General features: G+C 42.9%; 1 protein-coding gene across 14 annotated transcripts in view; it reads right to left on the bottom strand.

Moving 5' to 3' along the window:
* Positions 1-26,023, bottom strand: part of PLXNA1 (plexin A1) — a 460,921-nt gene that overhangs the window by 362,532 nt on the left and 72,366 nt on the right. For all 14 annotated transcript variants that reach the window (XM_061618384.1, XM_061618391.1, XM_061618386.1 and 11 more), the window contains exon 3: positions 3,730-3,912. In XM_061618384.1, the coding sequence (XP_061474368.1) occupies positions 3,730-3,912 (183 nt within the window). The remainder of the gene's footprint in view (positions 1-3,729; positions 3,913-26,023) is intronic.

Here is a 26,023-nt window from a genome sequence, read left to right as displayed (position 1 = left end):
TTTCCTAACTCACCAAATAGGAAAAAATATAACTCATGAAGCAGCTGTAAGTTCCTCAGACTGAAATCATTGTGAAAAATTAACAGGCTAAGGCCAGGCAGAGCAGCCACTGCTCCTTATACCTGGAGTAAATTAGGCCTCCTATGTAATGTAAATGTATTGCCTTCAAGTCGATTCCGACTTATGATGACCCTAGGTTTTCATGAGGCTGAGAGGCAGTGACTGGCCAAAGGTCACCCAGTGAGCTTCATGGCTCTGTGGGGATTCGAACCCTGGTCTCCCAGATCATAGTCCAACACCTTAACCACTACACCACACTGGCTCCCCCAGGCCTCCTATAAAACCACTGAAATCAAGGATCTGGAATCATCTGTGAACGATGAGTCCTATCAGACCAGTATAGTATTCTCTCATAAAATACTGATTTATTGCTTCATCTGCTACCTACATGAGCTGTCTTTTCTGAGGAGGTCTCATTTTCAGAGCAGAGAACAGAGTTCTCTAAGAAGAGCTTTTGTTGCAAAGGGGCAAGACATAGGCCGCGTACTTATTAAACACGACATCTAAGTTTCTTTAATGCAACAACATTCCCTTGGGGTTTCACAGTTTTTCTAGTGCTGAACTGAGAGGGCTAGAGACACAAAAGCTCCAAGATCAACTCAATTTAGCCCTTCTAATAAGCAAAACAATTCTTATCTACTTACATGGGACCTATACTGTCTTAATCACATCTCCTAAAAATGACCTTAAGCTTGGCCTCAGGCCAGTCACTGCATTCCAGATTCACTGACATAAAAATCAGTATCTTGCGTATTCTCAGTCTGCAGGGGTTAGAAGTAGATGCCAGTTTGTCTGCACTAGAAAAGCACTGCACACTGACAGAAAACTCCAAGATGACCAAGATGCAGAGAAAATTCAGGGTACGGAATGTTCCATCATTGTGTTCCATCATTCCACTGGAATACAAAGGGGCAACCTGGACTAGTGGCTGAGGAACAGAGAGACATAAACTGTCATGAGCCCTGTGCAAGGGGTGTAGGGCAGCGAGAACAAAGAGGAGGAGTCAGACTTTGAGTGGAAAGGAGACACCAGTGACGTGTTTTCAAGTACACAGGAGTCTGCGAGAGCCTACACTGTAGCCAGTGACAGTTCCTCCCCTATAGATCCAGTTACCAGCAAGGATGCCCCTCCAAGTCAGGAAGATATTTCTCCACCTACCTTTCATCCCCTTACTTTGCTCTGGCGTCACCGCTACGCAACCCCCTTCCTCCCTCTGGGGAAGACCTCACTGAGGTGGTCCAGCCGCCCTCTCCCCAGACTCCCAGGAGGTGGCACTGGCAATCTCAATGGGTTCTCACTGTCTCTCTGAGGAGGAGCACTTGTCTGCACACATGCTCTCCGCAGTGACACTCAGTTCACACAAGTAGGGTACCTGCCCATCCTTACTTAAGGTCGGTAAGGAGGTGTTGCTGCAATGTCTTAGTGCAGTGTAGTCATGCTTAGTTTTTCCTAGTAATGAAGCTGAATCCTGTGTAATCTGTAAGCTGATTCATGAAGCCCTCTGAACTGAAACTTTCCATTAAATCCACTAAAGAAAAGCACACCATGTCTGACTCCAGCAGGTTCAGGCAGGACATAAACACCAAGTTGCCTTTCTGACTATGTTTGTGGCCAAGGGTGATTTCTGCAAGTGACTGCCTCAGTTTCTTCTTTTGTAAAATGGAAATGATGTCCCTAATGCCCCCTTGAGCCACAGAATGGTGAATAATCATTCCTTCCATCTCTGATGGTCAGATATGAGAGTTGATGATTATGTTGCCAAACAGTACTACCCATGCACAACAGAAAGATATCAGAGGGCTGCTTGGGGGAAAGCCCAAAGTTTGTAGAAATACAAAATAATCTGCTGGAGGGAAACCCTAACAGAGAAAAGGCACAAAATCAGCGTAATGAGGACTCAGCATGCTGAGATGCTCAGTAGCCATGGAATACCAGTTAACTTTGAGGGGGGAGGGGCATATAGGAATATCCTAAAAGAAGGCATGACCGAATGAACAGGAGCATTCCTCATTGCAACATTTTGTTGAAAGTTACAGTTGTCAACATATATTTTTATAGTGCAATGAGAGTATCAAACCTTCATCAATAAAGTGCAGCTCTTGTTCCATGCCTATAATGAGCATGCTGACCAGCAACCGTTTCCAGAACTAGGCTTCCAAGACACAATCTAAGGGCCACAACACACACTTGAAACATTACATGTTAAGATACACATATAATAAAGTATGAATCGGTTAAAAACATGTTTGCAAACATGTGTCATACATCATCAGGGACACAGGATTGGCTATCAAGTGCATCCATGGCAAACTTGGGTCTTTTGCTGCTGCAAAATGTGTGAACTTTCCTGCCAAGTTGGATAGGCAAATGCTGATTCCCACAAATGCACAGTTGCTTTTATTATATGCTCAGTTTATACAAGGATCCTGTTCTTCCCAAGAGACTAACACATCCAATTCATATACACTAAGCCACTGCATGCCTTCCTCTCTGCATTCACATTTGCAAGGAACTACACTGACTTTTGTACTAGAAAATACTTGTAATCTTTGAAAATTAGAAGCTTAGTCTAGGAGGGGGGAAAAGATCAAAGGCAAAAGCAACTCAAAATTCATGGCATTCCTTAGTTCAGACCACAGTATCTGCATGTCTTCCTGAAGGGTAGCCCCCTACTTGGTTGGGTGCTTCCTGCAAAATTCTGCTAAGGCCCTAAATACAATTTTGCCTGGTTGAAGATGCAGTTATTGCCGGCTGTGTTTATACAGGGAATATCCAGCTGTAATTATAGGAATGATGTTATGATAATAGGAAATCCATGCCCTGTGGAGATATTGAGGAAAGGCATACAGTTATTTGCTAATTACCAACAACAAGAACCCTTTGTGTTGCTGGGAAAGGATGAGTTTCCTCCACTTTGTGGACTTTGGCCCACATATGTTTTAAATCAGGGTTATTCTGTAATCTCCAAGACACATTTTTGTTCATGCACAGTTATCAGAGCTCTTTGGTTCTTGCTAAAAGAGCAGAGCCATAGTCCTCGGGAATTTCCGCCCCACTGGGTCTGCTTAGTATAACACAGCCAAATGCATGTGACGATATCAGATACTAACAAGGAGGTAGCAAAACAACTTCATAGCAAAGGCAGGTAGAGCAGAATTGATGGCCAAAGAAACCTCTATAGCAGACTAAGGTTCTCTAAAGAGAAGGAAGCCTGCTCTCTGCAAATCTTAAAAACAGACCAGCTGAGTCTGCTATTTTCTATTTTTCCTACAAGACTTGCTGAATAGCTCTTAAGACATGAAAAAAAAGCAATCTGGTTTTAGCAGAAACATACATTGCGCAGAAAGAGGCCCTTGCAATGTAATATTGGCTTGTATTTTTAAAATATTGCTGCCCTATGAGATTATGTAGAGGGTAATACTTCTGCTGAAAGAACAGATGGAAGGGATACTATAGAAAAGCAAGTAACAGTTGTTCATGGTCAAATCCTTCCATACAGAAACAGCTTCAAATGTTATGAAGAAACTGCATGGAAATATATGCCCCTTCCATTCCATTGGTCTCACCTCCAACTTTAACCACGACTGAGGCACAGGACATTTTGCCCACTTAAGGTCCAAGCAACAGAACCCTACAAAACCTCACAGCAAGATCTCCATGGTCTCCTACCTTTTTTATCTTGCCCCTTCGTGTGCCAGCAAAGACCACGGTGTGGCCACGGTAGTCATAAGCAGCCACTGATGTCATGCCATCTTCCTTGTCCACAAAGAGTGGCACACCTTCAATGGTGACTGTTCCACCCAATGGCTGGTTAAAATCCTGACCACAGAAATTGTCATCAATTTGCAGGGGCTGTAGGCAACAAAGGGAAGAGAGAGGTTAGCTATTGGACAACATTTCAGCACACCGTATAAATGGCTGCAAATGAGAAAATGGTGTTAAAATCTGCAAGATATAAATACAAAAGCCTAGATTTCTAGTGCAGATGCTGATGGCTTCTTTAGGAACCAGCAAGCACATGTAAGACAGATAAGAGTGAGAGGATCCTCCTCAAAACTTCCTAACCCTTCCCATGACTCTCAGTCTTGTCCCAAGTGCTGCATGCTACCTATCATTTCATCTCTGTTCTTTAAAAAAAACCCATAAGTACACAAATATATATACCAGAATATGATATACAGATAATCAAAATTCATACATTTCTGCCATTTCACCATCCAAAGTCTACTTTCAAAGAAGGGGGGGGAGGGAGCTGCGGTACTTGCCAAATGTGGAAATGATCGAAGGAAAGGAACGAAACCAAAATCAAGAAGCTAGGATTTCTCAAGTTCCTATATCTTTCTCTCTCTTTTTTTTTTAAACTGTAAAATCAATACCTAGAATTTTGAAAAATAGCTGCTGAGGTGCAGCAACTAAAGAGACTTCACACATCATAGCAGAGGCGAGTACATGTGAACACTTAGCATGTACTGGCTTCTGTCCCATAACAAGGTAGCAACATTGTTTGTTTTTAACTGCATATAAACTGTAGAAACACGTTAAACAGTGCTACAACTGGCCTTGTCTCGCTGCAGCAAGTCTTTGTGGTGTACATACATGGAAAAATACAAGCATATCTACTATACAGATTGCTGAGTACAACATATACTCTTTGTACAGGTATGTTGTAATGTGTACCTGTTTCAAATGCAACGTATAAGCAATCTTCCTTTCAGGAGTGGGTTCAGAAAATTACACTACACAGTAGGTCACCAGTTTTCCGGGGACTCTAGGCCTATATAGGGCAAATATACAACAGCTTGAGGCCTACTACTTCCTCGCTTTTTCCTTTGCATACCCAGCTTTGGAAAAGTTTTTTTGCTTCCAAGCTTTCCAATTAACAGCTTGGGATCAGCTTAAGAGATCACCTTGCCCCATATGTGCCTACTCAACTGCTTCCATTTGCAGAATTTGCACTTTTACAAGTGCCATATAATGTTTCTTCCATATCTGTGAGAAATAGGCACCTACGCTTTCAAACTCACTCCTATCCCAACTTTTGACTCAATCAAATGACCTAATGACCGGTCAGTTGTCATAGCAACCTTTATGTTCCTGTATCCTGTTTAACTGCTTACAGCTACATGAATATTCCTCTTCTAGTTGAGCCTGTAAATTGCTGGACAAAGCAGCAAACTGACCAGGGCTGAAGTACATACTGTACCTACCAAACTTCCTACTCTGTCAACTACAGAAAACAGAACCAATCAGATCCTGGTCCGGAGAGAGCTCTTAAACCAGTTTCCCACTTCAGAGGTCACAGGAAACTGGTTTGGAAGGAAGGAAGGGGTGAAGAGGGAGTGTATAGTATTCTGCTGCTGCTGCTGCTGCTGCTGCTGGTGGTGGTGTTTAATGGAGAATCAAGGCCAAGATAAGGCCCTATTATTGCCACCTACTGTCAATCTCGTGTAACAACTCAGTCACAATCTTTCATAAAGCTTAGTGTCTTTAACAAACTGCCAAATAACCTCAAGTACCAAGCCCCACAGACTTTTATCTTGAAGTGCAAAACCCACATTCAGGTTTCTAATCCCCCAAACACTAAGCTTTTGTAGGAGAGACTCCCTATCTTCCACATACCTAATACAATCCCAAATAACATTGTCCACAGTTTCCACCACCCCACAGAGCTCACAATCCTAAGAGTCCATACGTCCTACCCTGTACAAACCACTCCTAAGAACACAGTGTGAGTGTGTGGTCACACAGCTTGTTCTTGTTTTAATAAACTGTGTTTGATAATATTAGCTTGTGTTGCAGCAAATCTCTTATCTAATTAGTCTCCAGGTAGCATGAGATATAGATCCGCTTTGGCTATCAGGTCAGCTTTAGATACAAGACCTCTGCTGGCACTTTTAAGCAAAAGAGGTCTATGTTCTTCCTATCATTATCAATTATTATTTTTATTATTATTATTGCATTATTTATGCTATAAAGTTCACTACACCCCGTACAAAAGATAAAACAGAGAGGCCCCTGCTGTAATGGCTTATAACAAACACAACACAAGGGAGATAGTTTAAGAGGATTGAATGTCCACAGAAAGAGATCGTTCTAAGCATCATGATAGACAGAAAGGGCCTAGCCACCTCTCCCTGCCTCATGAAAGCTGCCTGATACCTAAACTTACTTTGAAACCACACAGAAAACAAAAAAGTGTTATAAAGGGGCTAAAGCATTACTAAGACGTTGCCTCTCCTTTCAAAGGGGCCAAGATACAGTGACTAGCAGCTGGCCTAACAGAGTCTAGGCCTCCATGCACATGTTTAACTAGCACCACTTGAGGAATTTTTCTTGTCAGCTTTTATCACAGTCTCAAGGATTCATTGTACAGCTCTTAGCATCTGTGCTACAGGGCCCAAGGGGAATGGTACTATATAATTTCGCACCTGTGTGCTTTCCAATTCTACCCCCAGGTCACTCCTAAATAGGGAATGTTCTATCTCGCCGGCTGCAAGAGGAATGTGCTTGCAAGATGCAGAAACACACATGCAAACTACAAAATCTGCCCATATACATTCCTCACTACAGTTTCAAATGGATACCATGTTGCCCACATCCTGTCCTAAGCTGCTGGGCCTTGTGTCTGCACAGATGTTAAACAACTTCTACATTCTGCCCCAGAGACAGACACAATTCAACAGGGGATGAAGTGGATCCCAATCATAGAACAGCTGAGAATTGTTAAAGAGTGGGGGCAGAGAGAGAGGGAGGGAGGGAAGAGACAGGGAATGGTCTACAGATTAGCTTCAGGGAGTGCATTTTTAGCATGCCATCTCCAAAATAGATAGGAAGCCAGTAAAGCATGTCTGCCCATACCTTTCACACTAGTGAAAAATTACAAGCATGTCATGGCCTATATATTTTGCATATCTGGATTCTAAAAAACTTGGGGGAAGTAACTATCCAAAATGGTTGTAAGGGTGGGGGGAGCTAATATCATTGCTTTCTTTCTGATAATTTTTGGTCTCCATTCTGAAAGCAGCATTTTCTACTTTTTTCAATCCACTCAGACAGCTCCCCCACGTACACGGTTCATATGTTCACGTTGAACAAACAGAAAGATAACACAATGAGCAAGAGTGGCACCCAACCTGATCCTGCTAGTCAATGTGGACTAGCAGCAATCATCACAAAGATCAGCATGGTAGAACTGCAGTGGTCTTTGAGCCGTGTTTGCTCTGCCAGCATCAGACAACAACCTTGTTAATTAAATAACATTTGCAGAACAAGCACCAGTTCAACTGAAACTCCCTTCTGCACCCAGAGATACAAGTGATTCAATATCTAGACTGGGAAGTGCAATTCAAGGTGCTTTCAACCCCTAAACAGCTCGGGGCTGGGACACCTTAAGGACCAGCTCCTCCTATTTGGCCCCGCCCTTCCAATTTGCTCAGCTTGGGAGACTGTTCTGAGTGTCCCACCTCCAACTGAGGTGTGGTTGATGAGAACAAGGAAAAGGACCTTCTCTGTGCAGCACCCAGATTATTGAACTCCCTGCCCTGAAAAATATATTTCCCTGTTATATTTTTGCTTTGCTGTTACTTGTCATACTATTGGATTGCTATTTTTAGTTATTTTTTTAAACAACATTGAAAGCTGCCTTCAGCTTTTCATCTTTTGAGATAAAGTCCCACAAATAAACAGGCAAAAAATATCATGAATTGGCTAGCTATTTAAACTTTCCTTTACCTTGTCGTGCAATCCTATGCTAAGAGCAGAACAACAGAAATTGCAACTTATCTAGAAGAGATCGGTAGTATTAGATGAACCCTGACTGAGGCTCAGTTAGCCATCATTTTTGACCTATGCACTTTAACTCATCCCCCCATCCCAACTCCACTCCTAGGGAGAAGAAAGAATTCCTTTGGATCAGCCTAGGTTTGTGACAATGGCAAAATAAAGACACTTGGCAGAAAAGTTTCAATGGAAAGCATCTGAAGGCATCAATACACTGGGCTGTTTTTAGTTTTGAAAAACCATAAGGATGGATATGATAGAGATTTATAAAATTACTAGCTGCCTCGTACCCAGAATTGCTTGGGAATTCTAAGAAACCAAAAAATCAGTGCAGTTTTGAAATCAGTGGTTAGAATTACTGCAGTTTTTAAAGGTTCAGTCCACCATCTTGATTCAAAATGGAGTCCAACTGTATCCAAACACAGACAAAAACCTGCTCTTTGATCTCAGGAACCATCATGCACAATTTGATTACAATATTTTAAGAGGTACATAGCTAGCAAAATGCATAGCTAGCAAAACAAACAACTTTCCAAAATATATAGTAGATGCATGATGTGAAGAAAGTGGATAGAGAGAAGTTCTCCCTCCTAGAACTCAGTGTCCCAACAAAACTGATTGGTAATAGATTCAGGACAGGCAAATAAAATACTTCTTCACACAACCCTTATTTAATTTATGGGACTCACTGTGACAAGAAACAGTGAGGGGAATAGTTTAGATCAGCCTTTTCCAACCTTTGGGTCCCCAGATATTGCTGGACTACAATTCCCATCATTCCTGACCATTGGCCATGCTGGCTGGGGCTGATGGGAGTTGTAGTCTAACAACATCTGGGGACCCAAAGATTGAGAAAGTCTGGTTTAGATGGCTTATTAAAGGGACAGAAAAATTCATGGACAACAGGGCTATCACCAGGTACTAGAGGTGATGATGATGGTTGTATGCAGTCTCCATGTTCAGAGAGGCAGCATATATCACTGAAGACCAGTTGCTGGGTAGCAACAGCAGGAGAGGAGCCATGGCCTTCATATTCTACCAGTAAGCTTCCCATATGATTGGCCACTGTGGGAAGCAGGATACAGAACCAGATTGTCCAACCCTTAGTCTGATCCAACAGGTTCATGTCAGTATTCTTGAGAAGTAAATAAGCACTGTATATATAAAATATACTGGGAGGAAGGGCAGGATATATTATTATTATTATTATTATGGAGGAGGAGGAGGAGGAGAAGCAGAAGGAGGAGAAGGAGGAGGAGAAGGAGGAGGAGGAGAAGGAGGAGGAGAAGCAGAAGGAGGAGGAGGAGAAGGAGGAGGAGAAGCAGAAGGAGGAGAAGCAGAAGGAGAAGGAGAAGCAGAAGGAGAAGGAGAAGCAGAAGCAGAAGGAGAAGCAGAAGAAGGAGAAGCAGAAGAAGAAGAAGCAGAAGAAGGAGAAGCAGAAGAAGGAGAAGCAGAAGAAGAAGAAGCAGAAGAAGGAGAAGCAGAAGAAGGAGAAGCAGAAGAAGGAGAAGCAGAAGAAGGAGAAGCAGAAGAAGGAGAAGCAGAAGCAGAAGAAGCAGAAGCAGAAGCAGAAGCAGAAGCAGAAGAAGCAGAAGAAGCAGAAGCAGAAGAAGCAGAAGAAGCAGAAGCAGAAGAAGCAGAAGCAGAAGAAGCAGAAGCAGAAGAAGCAGAAGCAGAAGAAGCAGAAGCAGAAGCAGAAGAAGCAGAAGAAGCAGAAGAAGCAGAAGAAGCAGAAGAAGCAGAAGCAGAAGAAGCAGAAGAAGCAGAAGCAGCAGAAGCAGAAGCAGCAGAAGCAGAAGCAGCAGAAGCAGTAGAAGCAGAAGAAGCAGCAGCAGCAGAAGCAGAAGAAGCAGCAGCAGAAGAAGCAGCAGAAGCAGAAGAAGCAGCAGCAGAAGAAGCAGAAGAAGCAGAAGAAGCAGAAGCAGAAGAAGCAGAAGCAGAAGAAGCAGAAGCAGAAGCAGAAGCAGAAGAAGAAGCAGAAGAAGAAGCAGAAGAAGCAGAAGAAGCAGAAGAAGCAGAAGAAGAAGAAGAAGAAGAAGAAGAAGAAGAAGAAGAAGAAGAAGAATGATTAGATGATAGATGGATAGATAGATGAGTTTGGAGGTACACTCCACTTCTTCATGTGAGCTGCATACAATAATCAAGGCTATGTGTAGTCTACCACTACATCACTGAAAGGCAGAAACTGATACTAGATTTAGAATCCAATGTGCTAAGAACCTCAACTTCCATTATGTTTCTAGCCCTTTTAGGCTGTTAATATAGGCAATATCTAGTGAATCCAAGTCACTGGAGAGGGAGGTAGAACAGGATTTTCAGTGGTCAGGAGATGGGGCTCCAGTGCCCTAAAGAACTCTGTGCCCCTATGGCATAGCTAACGGAAGAAGAATTATTTATGTGTTAAAGATGCACATATACTTGAATCTGCACAAATTAATGTAGGTCACAGAATCAGTTTTTCTAGGCACAAAATTTGGGTTACTTCGGCATCAATTCTGACACGTCAAAAAAGAGATGTGGCCTTGTTTCTAGGAAACTGATTCTAACTCTGTAGGAGTTTAGACTAATAATAACTTTGTATTGTTCTCTCCAAAACAACTCGTTGGTAGCCAGCGTAAACTCGAATCCTAGTCTCCCCACAGCCCTCATCATCCTGACATCAGCCTGAAGCAACCACTTTCACAGCTACTTCAGCTGAGAAAAAAAGGCATGAATGGGCCAAGAAATCTAAACTCACTACTTCCTGACCAAGAGACAAACATGATAGGCAAGGTTGTTCTGCCATTGCCTAAGGTGTACTTTGCACCCTTGTCTGCCATGCTAGCACCTGCCTCCAGAGCTGAGGTTTACCAACATTTCAATACATGAAGAAAAAAGGGAAACCATGCAGAGGTTGCAATTGATTAGGATCTGCAGTAGTCTTCTTTCACCTTCAGCCTTTTCCCGCATCAACATTTAGCTACTGTTCTTACTTTGAATGAGATCCTCCTGGCAAACATCCCATGAGATGACCATGCCTGAGTCTGTCACAGATCATAGCAAAGGGAGAAGGCAGGAAGGATGGCAAAATGTCTACCGTAACACACACTGTATATGCTCCTTTCAGCTTCTGAGGCAGGCCTAGCAGCTTAGTACTAAGAGAGGATGATAGGAAGATGTGGAGAAAACACCACAAGGAAAGAGGGAGGGATGGGTCAGGAATGGGGAAAGTTCTTGAACCGTGAAATCTGTTCCTATCTCCACCTCACCATGAAGAGAGCTGTTGCCATGACAACCTCTAGTCCAGCAGGATATGGCCATGAATTTCAGGGTCTGGGGGATGCAGAGAAAACAGAGAGGAAGACCGAAGAGAGGAATAACTGAAGTACTAAAACCCGTTGACCAGTAATGTGTGAGCTGAAATACCCACAAGGTCTTCAATGAGACAATGGCCATGTGCTGCACACCAAAAGTCCTAGCCTCTGCTAATTCCAGCAGAATAGAGTAGTATGGTAATGAAAGAGCTACAGTTTCTAGTCACCTTTGTCTCTGAATGGGTTGTTCTCTGCACACCCAGAACAGACAACTTCCAAGCCAAGCAGAGAGAGCACTGCTAAAAGAAAGGGACCAGATACACTCAGAATTACATAGGTTTTCTGCAAACAGGGTGTTGTATCCACAGGCATTTATATTTGCAGACTGGAGTGGAAGTGTTTTGGTTTTTTAAAGGGGGGAATGTTTTGTTTTTTAGCAATGAAATCAGATCCTTAATTATTATCACACCTACGACATCTCCTAAAAATACATCTTGAGGGTGATGAATTAATTTGCTTGAGAAATAATTATTAAAATTATATATGGATAGCGAGTAGTTAAGGATTGCAGGCAATAATGGTTTGGGGTTTACTTTGGGTATAAAGCCCGCAACACACTCGTGCAAGCCTCATGACTCACTTCAGGATCACCACCCACAGGTTGGGAAACGCTACCATATAGGTCACAGTCTGCATAGTCCTCAAGGTACTGTGCCCACCAATGATATAATCAGCATATGCTGGTTCCTAAAAGCCAGCCTCTGGGCACAAGATGGCCTCCAGGGTCTACTGGTTGCAACATAATGCACACTTTCAGTGGGACTTATGCATGATATGCATAGGTTTCTGACTGCTTAATTTTAGGTGAAATCTAGATATGGGCCTAGAAATTCAACATCAGTATGGAATTTCCCAAGGAATTCCCCACATCCTACACTGCTTATTTTTCACACCAACTCTGAGTTACTATATACTAAAAGTACCATCTAGCTAGGATGTGAGAGGCAACAGAAGCAGAGTTCTATTTCTGACAGAAATTTTCCAGATAGTTTAAGCCTGACACATAGCTTTCAAATAGATGCTCCTTACTGAAGCCTGTGTGACTGCCTGTTTGTGTAAACCCTTGCATGAAGCCAAATAGAACATAGGAGACCCACCTTCGCACCCTTCAGACTTTGTGTCAGCCATGTATAGTTGGGCTCAGAACAGCACATGTAAGAGTAGCTATAAATGGGGGGGACGGGGACTCATCATTCTTGTTCAACATTCAAGGTTTCCTTAAAAGCTTATATTTCATAAGCTTCATAATCAAATCTTTAGAGCATTCCTAAAAAGTCATCATAAAAAACAAGCACATGGCTCCTTGCTGCTGAACAGAAACATTCTAAAAACCTTACTGTGATATTCCCAAGTGGCACAAAATCAAAATAAATAGAAGGTCACTTGTGTATATGTTAAATCTCACAACTATAAATCCCTCTCAGTTTTGTAACAGAATCATGGTTTTTGAGCCTTTGTAGGTTGACAGCACTGAGAGAAGCAAACAGAAAATGGTGGTAATACAAACAGATTGGGGGCAATAATAAATACTTTGTGAAGATGAACAATTTATTTTCACATCCTATTTGTATCCAGTCAGGGTGCCTTTTTAACCATCCAGCTATTTGCAGTCTTTCAAACCCAAACCTCTGGCGTTTTTTGTTTGTAGTGCCTAGCACAGAACAATTCCTCTCAAGTTGTGCAGTTGAAAGGGCCTCAGCAAGCATCCACAGAACTGCAGCAATGACTCATAGGCCTACACCATTGCAGGCAATAACACCTAACCCCTGACCCTCTGCACTTCGATAAGCAGGGTGTTGGGGAAAGGAATTTAAAAGAAAGCAGGAAAGCTGGCAGAGCCTGCTCTGGCCCAACAAACCAATTCACAGCTGCAATTCCTTTTGCTAGCTCAGCTGTTCTTGAATCCCATAGCTCATTTTAACAGAGGTTTCTGATGAGAAAGCAGCAAATAATAAATAGTAGTAATTAGGCCTAAGAAATAATTCACAAAGTTGACAGAAGGGGACCATTTTACTTGCAGACTGGAATGCCACCTTTCCTAGTTGCAGTGGGGGAGGAAGAAGACCCTGACCAATTGCTTATTTACGCACACTAGTCAATTTTAAAATATGCAGCTCTAAATTTGCCACATTTAGAAAGCAACTTGAAATTATTTAAAACCCAGAATGGTATTCAATATAGTCCTAAAAGCATACATTAAAATGTAGGAATAGTATTCAACTGTTCTATTTAGTTTAATACAATATCACACCTTAATGTGAAATATGCAGCCTAACAAGAACTTGGGAGAAAAAAATCTGTCCCAGGATAAGAATGTATTAATCTCAAGGGGGGGGGATATTCAGTCCATGAGCACCATGAGATCTGAACATTTAGCCATGCGCAGGTACTAATTAATAACAGAGATAATACACTTTTGAATAGGAACATATAAGAACATATGATACCTCCATCATTCCATGGACCTTTAACCTCAGTCACATGACCTCTGCCCTAAGAGGCCTGTGCATTATATTTTAATTTCTTCAGCTCTTAGAAGTATAGCTCAGTGGCAGCTAAGGATTTAACAAAAAGTTCCACTTCCAGGAGGACTGGAGCATAACCAATGAAGGTATTTAAGCGCGGGCAGCACCTCACAGCCAATGCAATCTTTGTTCCGCACTGCTCTCCCCACTCCAATTTGCAGCTTCCTCAACCTCATCTGCTGCTGAATATGCAAGAGCATAAATGTTTATGGTGTTTGCTCTTCTCTGCTTTGTCTCAACAAACTCTCTGGGAAGCGACAAATACAGCTGCATTCCTGGGCTGTGGAAGAGTGCCTGCCGCCCGCCTGCCATGCTACACCGACACCACCTCAATAAATAATTATGCCAGCAATTAGCTTGTTAGCAGCAAAATGACTCGTTAGGGATGCACAGGCAGGTGCCACACCAAAAAGAGGCCAAATCCAATCAGACTATTTGGTGGGAAGAAAATAGATTTGGGACTTTTTTCTTTTTCTTTTTTTTTTTTAGGGCAGAAGGGTACTGGCTGCAATATGAAATTCTCATACTAGCCCATCGCAGTCAGTGACATCAGGTAGGGCAGGTAATTCTTTCCTGACAATTGTACATTTTTGCAGCAGAAGGTCACTTATATCCACACTGCTTGTTAAAGTGGACATCCAGCTCTCAGGCTAACAAGAGCCTTCACTCTCCTGCCAATAATGAAGGGAAATTGGAAGGGTTCACAGCAGGCCCAGCCTTACAACTAGCTAAATCACATTCTCTAGCTGTACCTTCTTAATAGGTACGGTACCTATTTCCTCACTATATATACAAATAGCTGGCTGCATACTGAATCTGTCTTTAACAGTACAGCTTATCTCCCAGCTGTGTACAACTGGCAGAATGCTATTTGTCTCTGGGCCTCTGCATCCCTTTTGGGCAGATCTTCAAAAAAGGACTCAGTTGAAGGACACAGAGTTCACACACAGAGCAAGAAACCGCTTTGCTAGGGTGAAACATAGATGTCTCCTTGATTCATTACTTTACTTCAAGCCTACTTATGAGGGCAATGAAGGAGTGGACAGGAAAGACAATATTCATTCGTTTAGCTTTATTAAGTGGCTAGTAATCCAGCTGTCCCTTAGGGCCATTCATTTCAGAGCTTCCTGACATCTTCAACAGAAAGGAGAACTCTATGAACACCCTTGTTTCATTTCACTATAAATGTTACGCTGAGACTTGATTGTTAAGGGCTGACAGGAAAGAATCTTATTGCAAAGTATAAGGGCCTTAGTCCTCAACTGAAGCACTTGGAGGCTGTGATTCAAATCCAGGTCTGTAATATACTAGAAGCAAAGTAATAACACTTCGCAGGGATTTAGTTAAAGAGTAAATTACTTTTAATTCAACCCAATGGGTTGAATTACAGACTGTATAGCTGGTAAGCTACCAGGCCGAATTCGAGGTGTTGATATTAGTCTATAAAGTCCTAAATGATCTGGGGCCTAGACAGAATTCCTTTCTTGATACCTGCCACTCCGAGTCTTAAGATCTGCCAGAGAGTCCCTGCTTGTAGTTCCATTGGCCAGTATGGCAGGCAAGATGGTTACAAGAGACAGGGTATTCTCACTGGTGGCACCCTATTTATGGAACTCCACATTAGCTATGTTTAGACAACAGGTGGAAATATATTTATTTGTCCCGGCCTTTGGAATCTGATGATGTTTATACCAGCCAGAGTTTAGGTTTAGTGTTGCAGTTTTTATAACATATGATTTTATTCTGTTTTATTTTATATTATTCTTTATATTGGCCCAATTCACATATAGTACTAACCCAAACCATGGCTTAGCACAAACAAGCAAACAGCCTCCCAGAGAAGAGCTACTTCACTCCTTCCCTAGCCATTCTGCTGTTATACTGTGCTGGGCTAAGTTATGGTTTGGGTGTACTGTGTTGTCCGAACTCAGGTTCATGGTTTAGCTCTTTCCGGACAAACCACAAGCTGTAACCAATGTTTGTCTTATGGTTTGCAGCTCATGGTTTGTCTGGGAGAGCCAAACCACAAGCCCGGGTTCAGATGGCTCAGCACAGTGCTGTAGCAGAATGATCAGGAAAAAGCAAAGCAGCTGCAATCTCTTCTCTAGAAGTCTGCACTTTGCTTGTTCATGCTAAGCCATGGCTTGGCTTAACTTTATGTGCAAGCAAGGACTTTGTGTGTTGTGTTGTAAGTCCCCCTCTGAACTGATCTGGAGAAAGGGTGGGGTATAAAAACTTTGAAATAAATAAATAATACATCACATGGGCCAAAAGGAAGAATGGCCAGATATCCATGACTTTCCCCTTGCCCTGATATTCACAATGCCTCAAGCATCTTGAAGAAAACCAAATTCAATCATTTTTATGCACACATACCCAAGGTGCATAATGCTATAAGACCACAAAAAAACTGATAAGTAGTGTAACATAATTCCAAGACAAACCATACAGTAGGGCCCCACTCATACGGCGGGTTACGTTCCAGACCCCCGCTGAAAAGCGGAACTCATTGAATAGAATGGTGCGCGATGCCCAAAAAACACCATAAAAGCGGAACAAGCGCCGTATGAGTGGGGCTTTAGTCTAATTGCGTCTAATTGAGACCGCTGCATTAGTGAAGCGCTGTAAAGCAAAGCACCGTAAAGCAGGGCCCTACTGTACTGAGTCAAATTTACTTCTCACCTGACAGAAGATTCCTGAACCAAAATAGCCAGTAATACAGGCTGTTTCAGGCAAAACAACTCCAACTAGACATGCAACTTCTTTTCCAGCATTGAAATAGTTAATAGAAAAAAATCAGCCTGAGCTCCCACTGGGGTTCCCATTTACCAGTCAGGTTATTGGAGCTATTAATGGCTTGCATATGTAAATTCAGCAAGAGGGCCAAGTGAACTTGGCCATTGTTTTCACCCTCTAAAGCAGGTGCTGGCTCTAACTAGGATCCACAAATGGAACACAAAGAGGATAGCAGGAACCGCAAGGCAACTCACAGTATTCAGCAAAGCATTTCAGTATTTTCAGTCTGATAGATTCCTGGTTCCAAGCCAGAGAAAGAAAGAAACAAACAAGCTGGAATGAATTCTCCAGCCAAGTGTGCTCAGTTCCTCAGCATTGGAGAAAGAAGTGCAAACCTCTCCTGACCTCCTAGCCAAGTCTGACAGCCACTCCTCCTGGATCCAAGGCAGCTCTGGACAGTTCAAGACCAGGGCTGTGGAGTCAGAAGCAATTTTGGGTGGAGTTGGAGTTGGAGTTGGTAGAAATGTACCGACTCCGACTTCAAAATAAATTTTGATTGACAAATTTTTTAACATATAAATTCAAAATGTCAAAGAAGCTTCCCATGAAGTCAGCTGTAGTTGAGCATTTCACCATAACTCAAGATGGAAAACATTTTGTGTGTCAGTATATGACACAGGACGCAGATGAAGACAAATGCTGTGATGCCAAGATCAGCGCATATTCAGGCAGCGATAAAAATGCTCCTATGAGAGCTTCCAATTTAAAAAGACATTTACAGCCCTTTCCAGGGCTGTGGAGTTGGAAGCAATTTTGGGTGGAGTTGGACAGTAGAAAAATAGAGGAGTCAGAGTCAAAGGTTTGGTGTACCGACTCCACAGCCCTGTTCAAGACTGCCTCACAGTACCAAGACTTTTAGAATCCTAAAGGCTATGTCAATGCTACTGGGCGGGTGATTAAGGATTGGTTCACACAATAAGCTTTCTCTGTGTACAAGTAGTCCTGGTCTCTCTCAGACATGCCCAATTCTGAATTGAGCTGAGAGGAGTTCACCCATCATTAATAGAAATAGGTAGAACATGGTATATGCTGGTGACCAAATCTATGCTAGGGACAAATGTAATGTGTGAATCTAGCCAGCACAGATTTGGTCATCAGCATATACAGTACCATGATTGCTACAGCACTTTTTCTAGGTATTGCTATTAATGATTGGTGAACTCCTCTCAGTTCAATTCAGAATTGGGTCAGCAATTACAAGCATCATTGGAGAACATTAGGAAAAAAACATGGTTGGTGTTTTTTTTAAGAGTTCTAAATTGATTCATAATGTTGACTGCACCATATCATACTGCCTGATCATTTTCAATTGTTCTTCATTTATTTTTTGTCCAAATCACAGACGCTAATCACAGCGATGCAAAGTCCTCTTGAGGGTAATATCTAAGGCTCCAGGAAACTGCCCGGAAGCCCAAGGAGACTCCAGAGCCTTAAGGAAAAGAGAGCTGCAATCCTTGAACTTGGCTTCATTTAACACTGGGGCTTTTTTTGGGGGGGAGTTTTTGGTGGTTATCTTGGAACTTAAAAAATACTCTTCAGGAGTGCTCGTTTAGCTCTGCCTGAGCTGAGATTAATGTCCAAAACTTGGACTTAAAACAAGAGCACATTTTGTACATGTGCAATCTCATTTTACATTTTGATCTGTAGAAGAGATACTCAGGGAAATGAAGTTTGAGTTGTAATACCATTATGAGCTGGGGGAAATTCATATTCCAAAGTAGGTAATTGCAAAGCTGAGTAACATCACTAGCAGCAACCAAGGGATTTGCTACAGACTATCCATAACTGCAAAGTTCACACATTGCTTTTTCCATGTGAATGTGCCTGAGGAGTGTGATAATGATGATGGTGATGATGAAACTGAAGAAATAATATTGTGTGAACCACCAGCTCTGAGACATAAAAATCTGCACTAGGTTCTGCCCATACCACAAGAATGTGAATAACTCTTCGTAACAGAACAGAGTGGGCCATGAGTCCAAAAGCCATGTGGTCTTGCTCACATTCTCACCCCTGCCTTGCTCAGTCATGCTGAATCAGTTGTCATCCATAAAAGACAAGCCTTCCTTTGGGAGGAAAGCCTGTAGAGCTGATGAAAAAGGATCTTTACAAAGCCACATGACAGGGCTCAAAACAAGTGAGTGAAGTTCATTTTCAGTTCTTCCCTCCCCCCGTCCTCACTTTTCTGACTGTCATGAGATTAAAGGCCTTTCCATACATTCATTTTTTGCAGAATAAATGGACATTTGTTTCCCATTTGCTTAGAGGAGGAAATGTTTTTTTTAACTGCAGGAATATTGTATTTTTGCTGAGCACTTAAATATTTTATACACAAGAATACGCGATCACCACCCCCCAGAGCATCTTCATTATTGTTGTGGTTGCAAAAGTATCATGGACACCTACTAAATAATATGCCACTTAAAAGCATGAATAGTCTTGTCCTTGAGCAACTCCGGCCCTTCAGCAATACAGTGCTAATCAACAGAAGACTGGGACAGTGGTTCAGGGCAAGTACAGCTGAAACCACTAACACATGAGGCACCTATCAGCAATACTTTCCTCCTGTTCAAGCAACAATCCATCCCAACTTTGCTAAGCTTGTTAGCAAACACAAACACCCCAAGCGGCATCGGGGATAGCTCTTTGCTTCTGCACCAATTCCCTGACATTACACTCCTCCCACCCACTGCTTGCTGAAGGTGCTATCAGCCATGGAGGATAAAATGCACCAGTTTTAAGTTCCTCAACCTATGCTTTTTTGCCTGCTGTACACACAGCAGCTTCAAGTGTGGGGGGTATTTGAACTGCACCACAGCAATTGATTAACACCCCACAACACTGCAGCCCCAATCCACATCTCTCTCTCTCATTCACTCACACACATAAACACAGGGTGCTTTTTGAGAAACATGGAATTCCCCATTACATTTAGTTTGAACCTTTAGTTAATAATTGAAAAACTGGTCCAGATTCAGGATGGTGAGGGAGGATCAAACACGCGACTGCCAGCACTGCCCTTCAGAAAGCAGGGGTGGTAGAGATGATTCCTATGATTCTGATGTGCAACTGCTGGGTCAGCTACATGCTCAGAAAGTCCTCTTCCCTTCCACTGCCAAGCAATTCAACATGGAAGAGGAGGACTTCCTACCTAAACCATGTCCTAGGCCAGAAAGCTTCATCTATCAGGAAGAAATGTCTGCAGGCTTTCCCTTTCCTTGCAAAGTCTGAACCAAGGAACTGGCAGAACTCTTTGTTCAGGGGAAATTCCTGGCAGCCAGGCTCCAATAGTATCAGCATCCCCTGTGCTCGCTATTTATGTCAAGGACTTTCTGCAACTATGCTACAGCAAAAGTTCCCCAACACCAGAAAATGGGAGGAGAAAAACAGCTGTGTATTTTCCTGTCCACACAGTGCTCTTAATGATCTCTTGCCTGCATACAGTCACTGTCACATTCCTTGTCTTGCATTTTTTTTCTGCCTCCCACCTACTTTGCTCAGGGCAGACCTCAGGGGAATAGCAGCTGATCCGAGCTGCACTTGGCTCCCAAACCTGCACTGCAAGCCAAGAAAGATGGAGAGAATGAGGGGAGGGGAAATAAGAGAGCAGAGAAAGCCTTCTCTCTCCCCTGAGTCAGCAGTTATGTGACCCAGCAGGCAGCAGTGTAACAATTTCATCATTTTCCACCAAAATTGAATTAGTTTGAAGCCAAAATCAGATTTGTGAGCCCAGCACTCTTGACAGCAAACTCTTTACTTTGTCAGGCAGCTGTTAGCTGTTTCCCTCAGAGCCTGGAGAGCAAGAGGAGGAGGGGCTGCCTGGGACAATTACAAATGGATGCCTGTGCACAAAACTACTCCAGGTGGGCGCAGCTGAACCACCTGCTCCCAGAAAGCAGCCCCATGCCCCTGCCATGTCTGCAATTTATAAAGATGAGAGAGAAAGAGAAAATAACCCAATTTTACACTCCTTCCTCTGCTGGACATCTAAACAAGACAGAGACCCTCATCAAGCTTCTGTTCCTGCTGCGAACCCACACACCCTCGCTCCAAAAAGCATAGCTTGAACTGCAGTTGTTTCAGCTTGCAAAAGCACAAGCATGCAAAGACATACGGGTGAGAAGGAAAGGTCACAGCACAGGCCAGGGAGCTTCTAGGATTGTGGCAGCAGGGGTGCCATATAGGGCAGGGCAGGCAGGGCAGGGCAGGCAAGGCGGGGCGGGGCGAGGCAGGGCGGGGCAGGGGGAAGAGGGCTACTGCTTCTCTCCTCCGACCCATTTCAGATAAAATTATTCTTAGATGCAAGAAACCACAACAAAAAACACTCTTAAGATACATGGTTTCTCTGTACCTTAATCTTAAATACGTCCAAGCCTCAGAATCTCGCTCTTTCCATCATCCCACCTCCAAGACTGAAATCACCTCCCTCCCTCCACTGAGATCCTTGTACATCTCAGCATTATTATTCTTTTGCTATTATTATTAATACACATCCAAAACTAGGCACTTTGCAAAATTATTTTTAGAAGCAACACTGCCTGAAAGTTGGCATTATAGCATATATAACACAACATGAAGGAGGGGGGGGGGAATAAAATAGGGGAGGAAACTGATAATAAAATCTGTACTTAAACTGAAATGCATTTGTTTCAGTTTCAGCATCCTAAGGGCTTTAAAATGCCAGACTATAAAGCAGCTAAACATCAGGGTCGGCAATTTCAGCTGCTGAAAGGATCTACAATCAGGAGTTAGGTTCTGTTTAGGAAGTACTCATTAGGTTTTCCCTCCTGACACATGCACTCATCCTGCAATGCCCATCTACAAAGCTCTTATTTACATCTGTAAGGCACCAGGGGACTGAAACTAGGAACTGTAGCAGTGAGGCACAGGAGACTTACTCCCTGCACTAGAAGGGCAGTCAAGCTATGAGAGCTCTTGGTCTGATCTTTGTTGTGTGCTCCAGTGCCATCCAGATAATGGTCACACAAGGGTACTACAGCTCATCAGTAGAGCCAGACCGGGTGCTTTATGAAGCCAATAGTGGCAAACATAGGAAGCTACCTTAAAACAAGTCAGTCCATTGGTTCTTAGAGTTCAATATTGTCTACACTGACTTGCAGTGATTCTCAATGGTTTCAGAAAGAAGCCTTCTCCAGCTCTAGCTGGAGAGGCCAGGGATTGAACCTGGGACCTCCTGTGTGCAAAGTCTGTGTTCTGCCACTGAGCTATAACTGCCCTTCACTGAGCTACAGCCCTTCACTTACATACAGCTCTTCTCCTACATACAGCCTGGCTCATTTTATATAAACTGAGGAACCAAGCCTGACACAACAATCTGAGCCAAACAGACTGCCTTCATGCTGCCCTGTGGAACACTATTGTATGCCGAACCTTGATACTGTTCTTGATTCTATCCCCTAAGGTCTCTGTTTGTTACTTCAGACCTTCATTTCAGCCTGAACTGGACTATGTACTCACCTCTGACCATGGGCCCTGGGCTCCTGCTGGGAGGAAGGGCGGGATACAAATTAAATAAATAGATAAATAAATAAATTTGTAGGCCTGACCCTATAGGGTCCTGACACTATCCCAGTGGGTTTCCACACATGCTTTGGGGGATCAGTTCTCCAAAGAGAAGTATGAGGGAGTGGAGAAGAAGATGAAGAGGTGTCCAAGCCATGACCAAGGATGGTTACAGTTTGATTTGCCAAAACAGACTTCCAGTGCCCTGCTGCTTTTGCCTCAGAGCAGCTGTAATTTTTTTGAGCCAGTGAGGCAGAATATATAGAGCAGGCAGACCTGGATTCAAATCCCCACTCAGCTATGAAGCTCATTGGTTGAACTTGGACACACACACTCTCTCTCAGCCTACACTACCACACAAGTTTATGGTGAGTAGAGGGGGCAGGGCACCATGTATACCCCACTGAGATAAGAACATAAGAACATAAGAAGAGCCTGCTGGATCAGGCCAGTGGCCCATCTAGTCCAGCATCCTGTTCTCACAGTGGCCAACCAGGTGCCTGGGGGAAGCCTGCAAGCAGGACCCCAGTGCAAGAACACTCTCCCCTCCTGAGGCTTCCGGCAACTGGTTTTCAGAAGCATGCTGCCTCTGACTAGGGTGGCAGAGCACAGCCATCATGGCTAGTAGCCATTGATAGCCCTGTCCTCCATGAATTTGTCTAATCTTCTTTTAAAGCCGTCCAAGCTGGTGGCCATTACTGCATCTTGTGGGAGCAAATTCCATAGTTTAACTATGCGCTGAGTAAAGAAGTACTTCCTTTCGTCTGTCCTGAATCTTCCAACATTCAGCTTCTTTGAATGTCCACGACTTCTAGTATTATGAGAGAGGGAGAAGAACTTTTCTCTATCCACCTTCTCAATGCCATGCATAATTTTATACACTTCTATCATGTCTCCTCTGACCCGCCTTTTCTCTAAACTAAAAAGCCCCAAATGCTGCAACCTTTCCTCATAAGGGAGTCGCTCCATCCCCTTGATCATTCTGGTTGCCCTCTTCTGAACCTTTTCCAACTCTATAATATCCTTTTTGAGATGAGGCGACCAGAACTGTACACAGTATTCCAAATGCGGCCGCACCATAGATTTATACAACGGCATTATGATATCGGCTGTTTTATTTTCAATACCTTTCCTAATTATCCCTAGCATGGAATTTGCCTTTTTCACAGCTGCCGCACACTGGGTCGACATTTTCATTGTGCTGTCCACCACAACCCCGAGGTCTCTCTCCTGGTCGGTCACCGCCAGTTCAGACCCCATGAGCGTATATGTGAAATTCAGATTTTTTGCTCCAATATGCATAATTTTACACTTGTTTATATTGAATTGCTTTTGCCATTTTTCCGCCCATTCACTCAGTTTGGAGAGATCTTTTTGGAGCTCTTCTCAATCCCTTTTTCTTTTAACAACCCTGAACAATTTAGTGTTGTCAGCAAACTTGGCCACTTCACTGCTCACTCCTAATTCTAGGTCATTAATGAACAAGTTGAAAAGTACAGGTCCCAATACCGATCCTTGAGGGACTCCACTTTCTACAGCCCTCCATTGGGAGAACTGTCCGTTTATTCCTACTCTCTGCTTTCTGCTTCTTAACTAATTCCTTATCCACAAGAGGACCTCTCCTCTTATTCCATGACTGCTAAGCTTCCTCAGAAGCCTTTGGTGAGGTACCTTGTCAAACGCTTTTTGAAAGTCTAAGTACACTATGTCCACTGGATCACCTCTATCTATATGCTTGTTGACACTCTCAAAGAATTATAATAGGTTACTGAGACAGGACTTTCCCTTGCAGAAGCCATGCTGGCTCTGCTTCAGCAAGGCTTGTTCTTCTATGTGCTTAGTTAATCTAGCTTTAATAATACTTTCTACCAGTTTTCCAGGGACAGAAGTTAAGCTAACTGGCCTGTAATTTCCGGGATCCCCTCTGGATCCCTTTTTGAAGATTGGCGTTACATTTGCCACTTTCCAGTCCTCAGGCACGGAGGAGGACCCGAGGGACAAGTTACATATTTTAAAAGTTACATATTTAAAAAAGATCCTTACAAGAGGGAAATTAAAATGTTGCTGTTATTAATAGTCTGCCTTGCTTTTTTCAAAAGAAAAGGTTGAAGCAAGGGGAAAGGGACACCTTAAAAAAACATGCGAGCAATCACCTTTAAGCTCCTGACAGCAACTATAAGATAACTTCAGGGAGAAAGGATATGAGCTTCCATCCTCAAATATGATTAGCCTAGAATGTGCTTGCTTCCCATGTACTGTGTTTTTATTTTGCAAGTGAAATCCTTTACTTCCAAAAGTGGAAGAAAGATTTGGACTGCTCCCTTTTGCTCCACTGGTCAACCCTACACTGACTTGCTGGCCAATCTAGTTCCCAGACCTTGACATTAAGTTTTCTCTTCCACTGCTTTCTAAGATCACTGAAAGACTGGACAGGTTGACCAAATAGGAACTGTCGGATGAGTGAAGGTTACCCTATTAAGAAAGAGCTTATTTCCCATGAGCATGGGTTTGTTAGAGTAAGGGAGCACAGCACAAGATCTCCCTTCGTGCTTTGTATATCTGAACTAAGCTCTTCCTGTCTGAACTGCAACCACAAACATCACTGCTTATAACACCATACCAATTTTGGCCACACACTTTGATGTGTAGAGTGTTCTGCAAGCTAAATTCTACTACATCTCTTGGCTGCCAAACACACAACATTCTGTAATTCCCACAACCATAACTCTGGGGCTGCCAGGAATCATGGGAAATGTAGTTCCCATGCTCCCTAAACAGTACTCTAAGCATGTTTAGCAGCATCTAGGGATATGTGAACCATGGGAACTACATATCCCATGGTTCACAGTTTGCAATGCTACACATGCCCACCACAGCACCTAGGGTCTAAGTAAGTTTTAATTAACTTGTAATGCTGATATGTTTATCTGCCCTGCTGTTGTATTGCGTATCATTGTTTTGTATGGTTTTGATTTAATTAACATGAGAGTTTGCTGACCGAAGAGCAGAGTAAGAATAAATGTTAAAATAAATGTTAAAATAAATGTTAAAATCCTACCAAGGGAAGACAATAATAAGGCTCCAGATCCACCCCACTTGTGCTTCTAGTAAAGCCATCAGAAGTGCATTCAGAATGGGCTAGGTCTTAAACTGAAAATTTAAATAGTCCCATTCCAAATTGAACAAGAGGGGGCAATATGTCAAAATGGATCTCTTAAGAACCAGGCCAAAGACCAAAATAGTTTGAGTTCAAGTCTATATGGGTCTGGGAGTAGACCTATGACATCTGATGTCCAAACTCAGATTCTGCCATAATCACTACATATATTCCATTGAGTATAGCTGAGAGTTTTGAATTACCACTATATTAATTTTCTTCAACTTGTGGTATGTCCCAGAAATATTAACCTTGGCCATGTGAAGCTGCCTATTCCATTCCTGTTTTGAAAGATCTTTTATGTATTACACTCCTACCCTCATTGCAAGTGGCTCAAATAGCCTCCCAGTGACCGTTTATATTTGATATTGTCTGAAAAGGAACCCAGCTATAGTTCATAAAACAAAGCAGGCTCCTCACCCTGCCTTTGCTACAGAATTAATACAATGGAACAGGGCAACAGCTCCTGTGTTTGTCATAGCAACAGCCAATGGGAAATGCTTCCCTCAGGATAGGCAGGCAACTTTCCCCCTGTTGAGAAAGAGCATCTCCAGACTCATAACTCTGGCTCACTCCCATATCCCCAGGGCAACAGTTCACTTGTAATTGTCCTCAAAACCTGACACTCCAGTTGTGCTTCATACACACCTATGAATTCAGAGAGTCCTCTCACTGCCAAGATGAAGCTGCTATTTGTATGGCTGCCTGGAGCTCACAATAATTTCTCCCTAAACTACAGAATCAGAAGATCCCAATGTAAGGATCAATTTGAAATCAGTTAGGGGAATAAAAGGAGAAATAAGAGGGCTGTAGTCAACTAAGTCCTACTC

Source organism: Rhineura floridana, chromosome 3, assembly GCF_030035675.1.
Source record: "Rhineura floridana isolate rRhiFlo1 chromosome 3, rRhiFlo1.hap2, whole genome shotgun sequence".
NCBI classification, from domain to species: Eukaryota; Metazoa; Chordata; class Lepidosauria; order Squamata; family Rhineuridae; genus Rhineura; species Rhineura floridana.
This window is presented reverse-complemented; position numbering and strand designations above follow the sequence as displayed.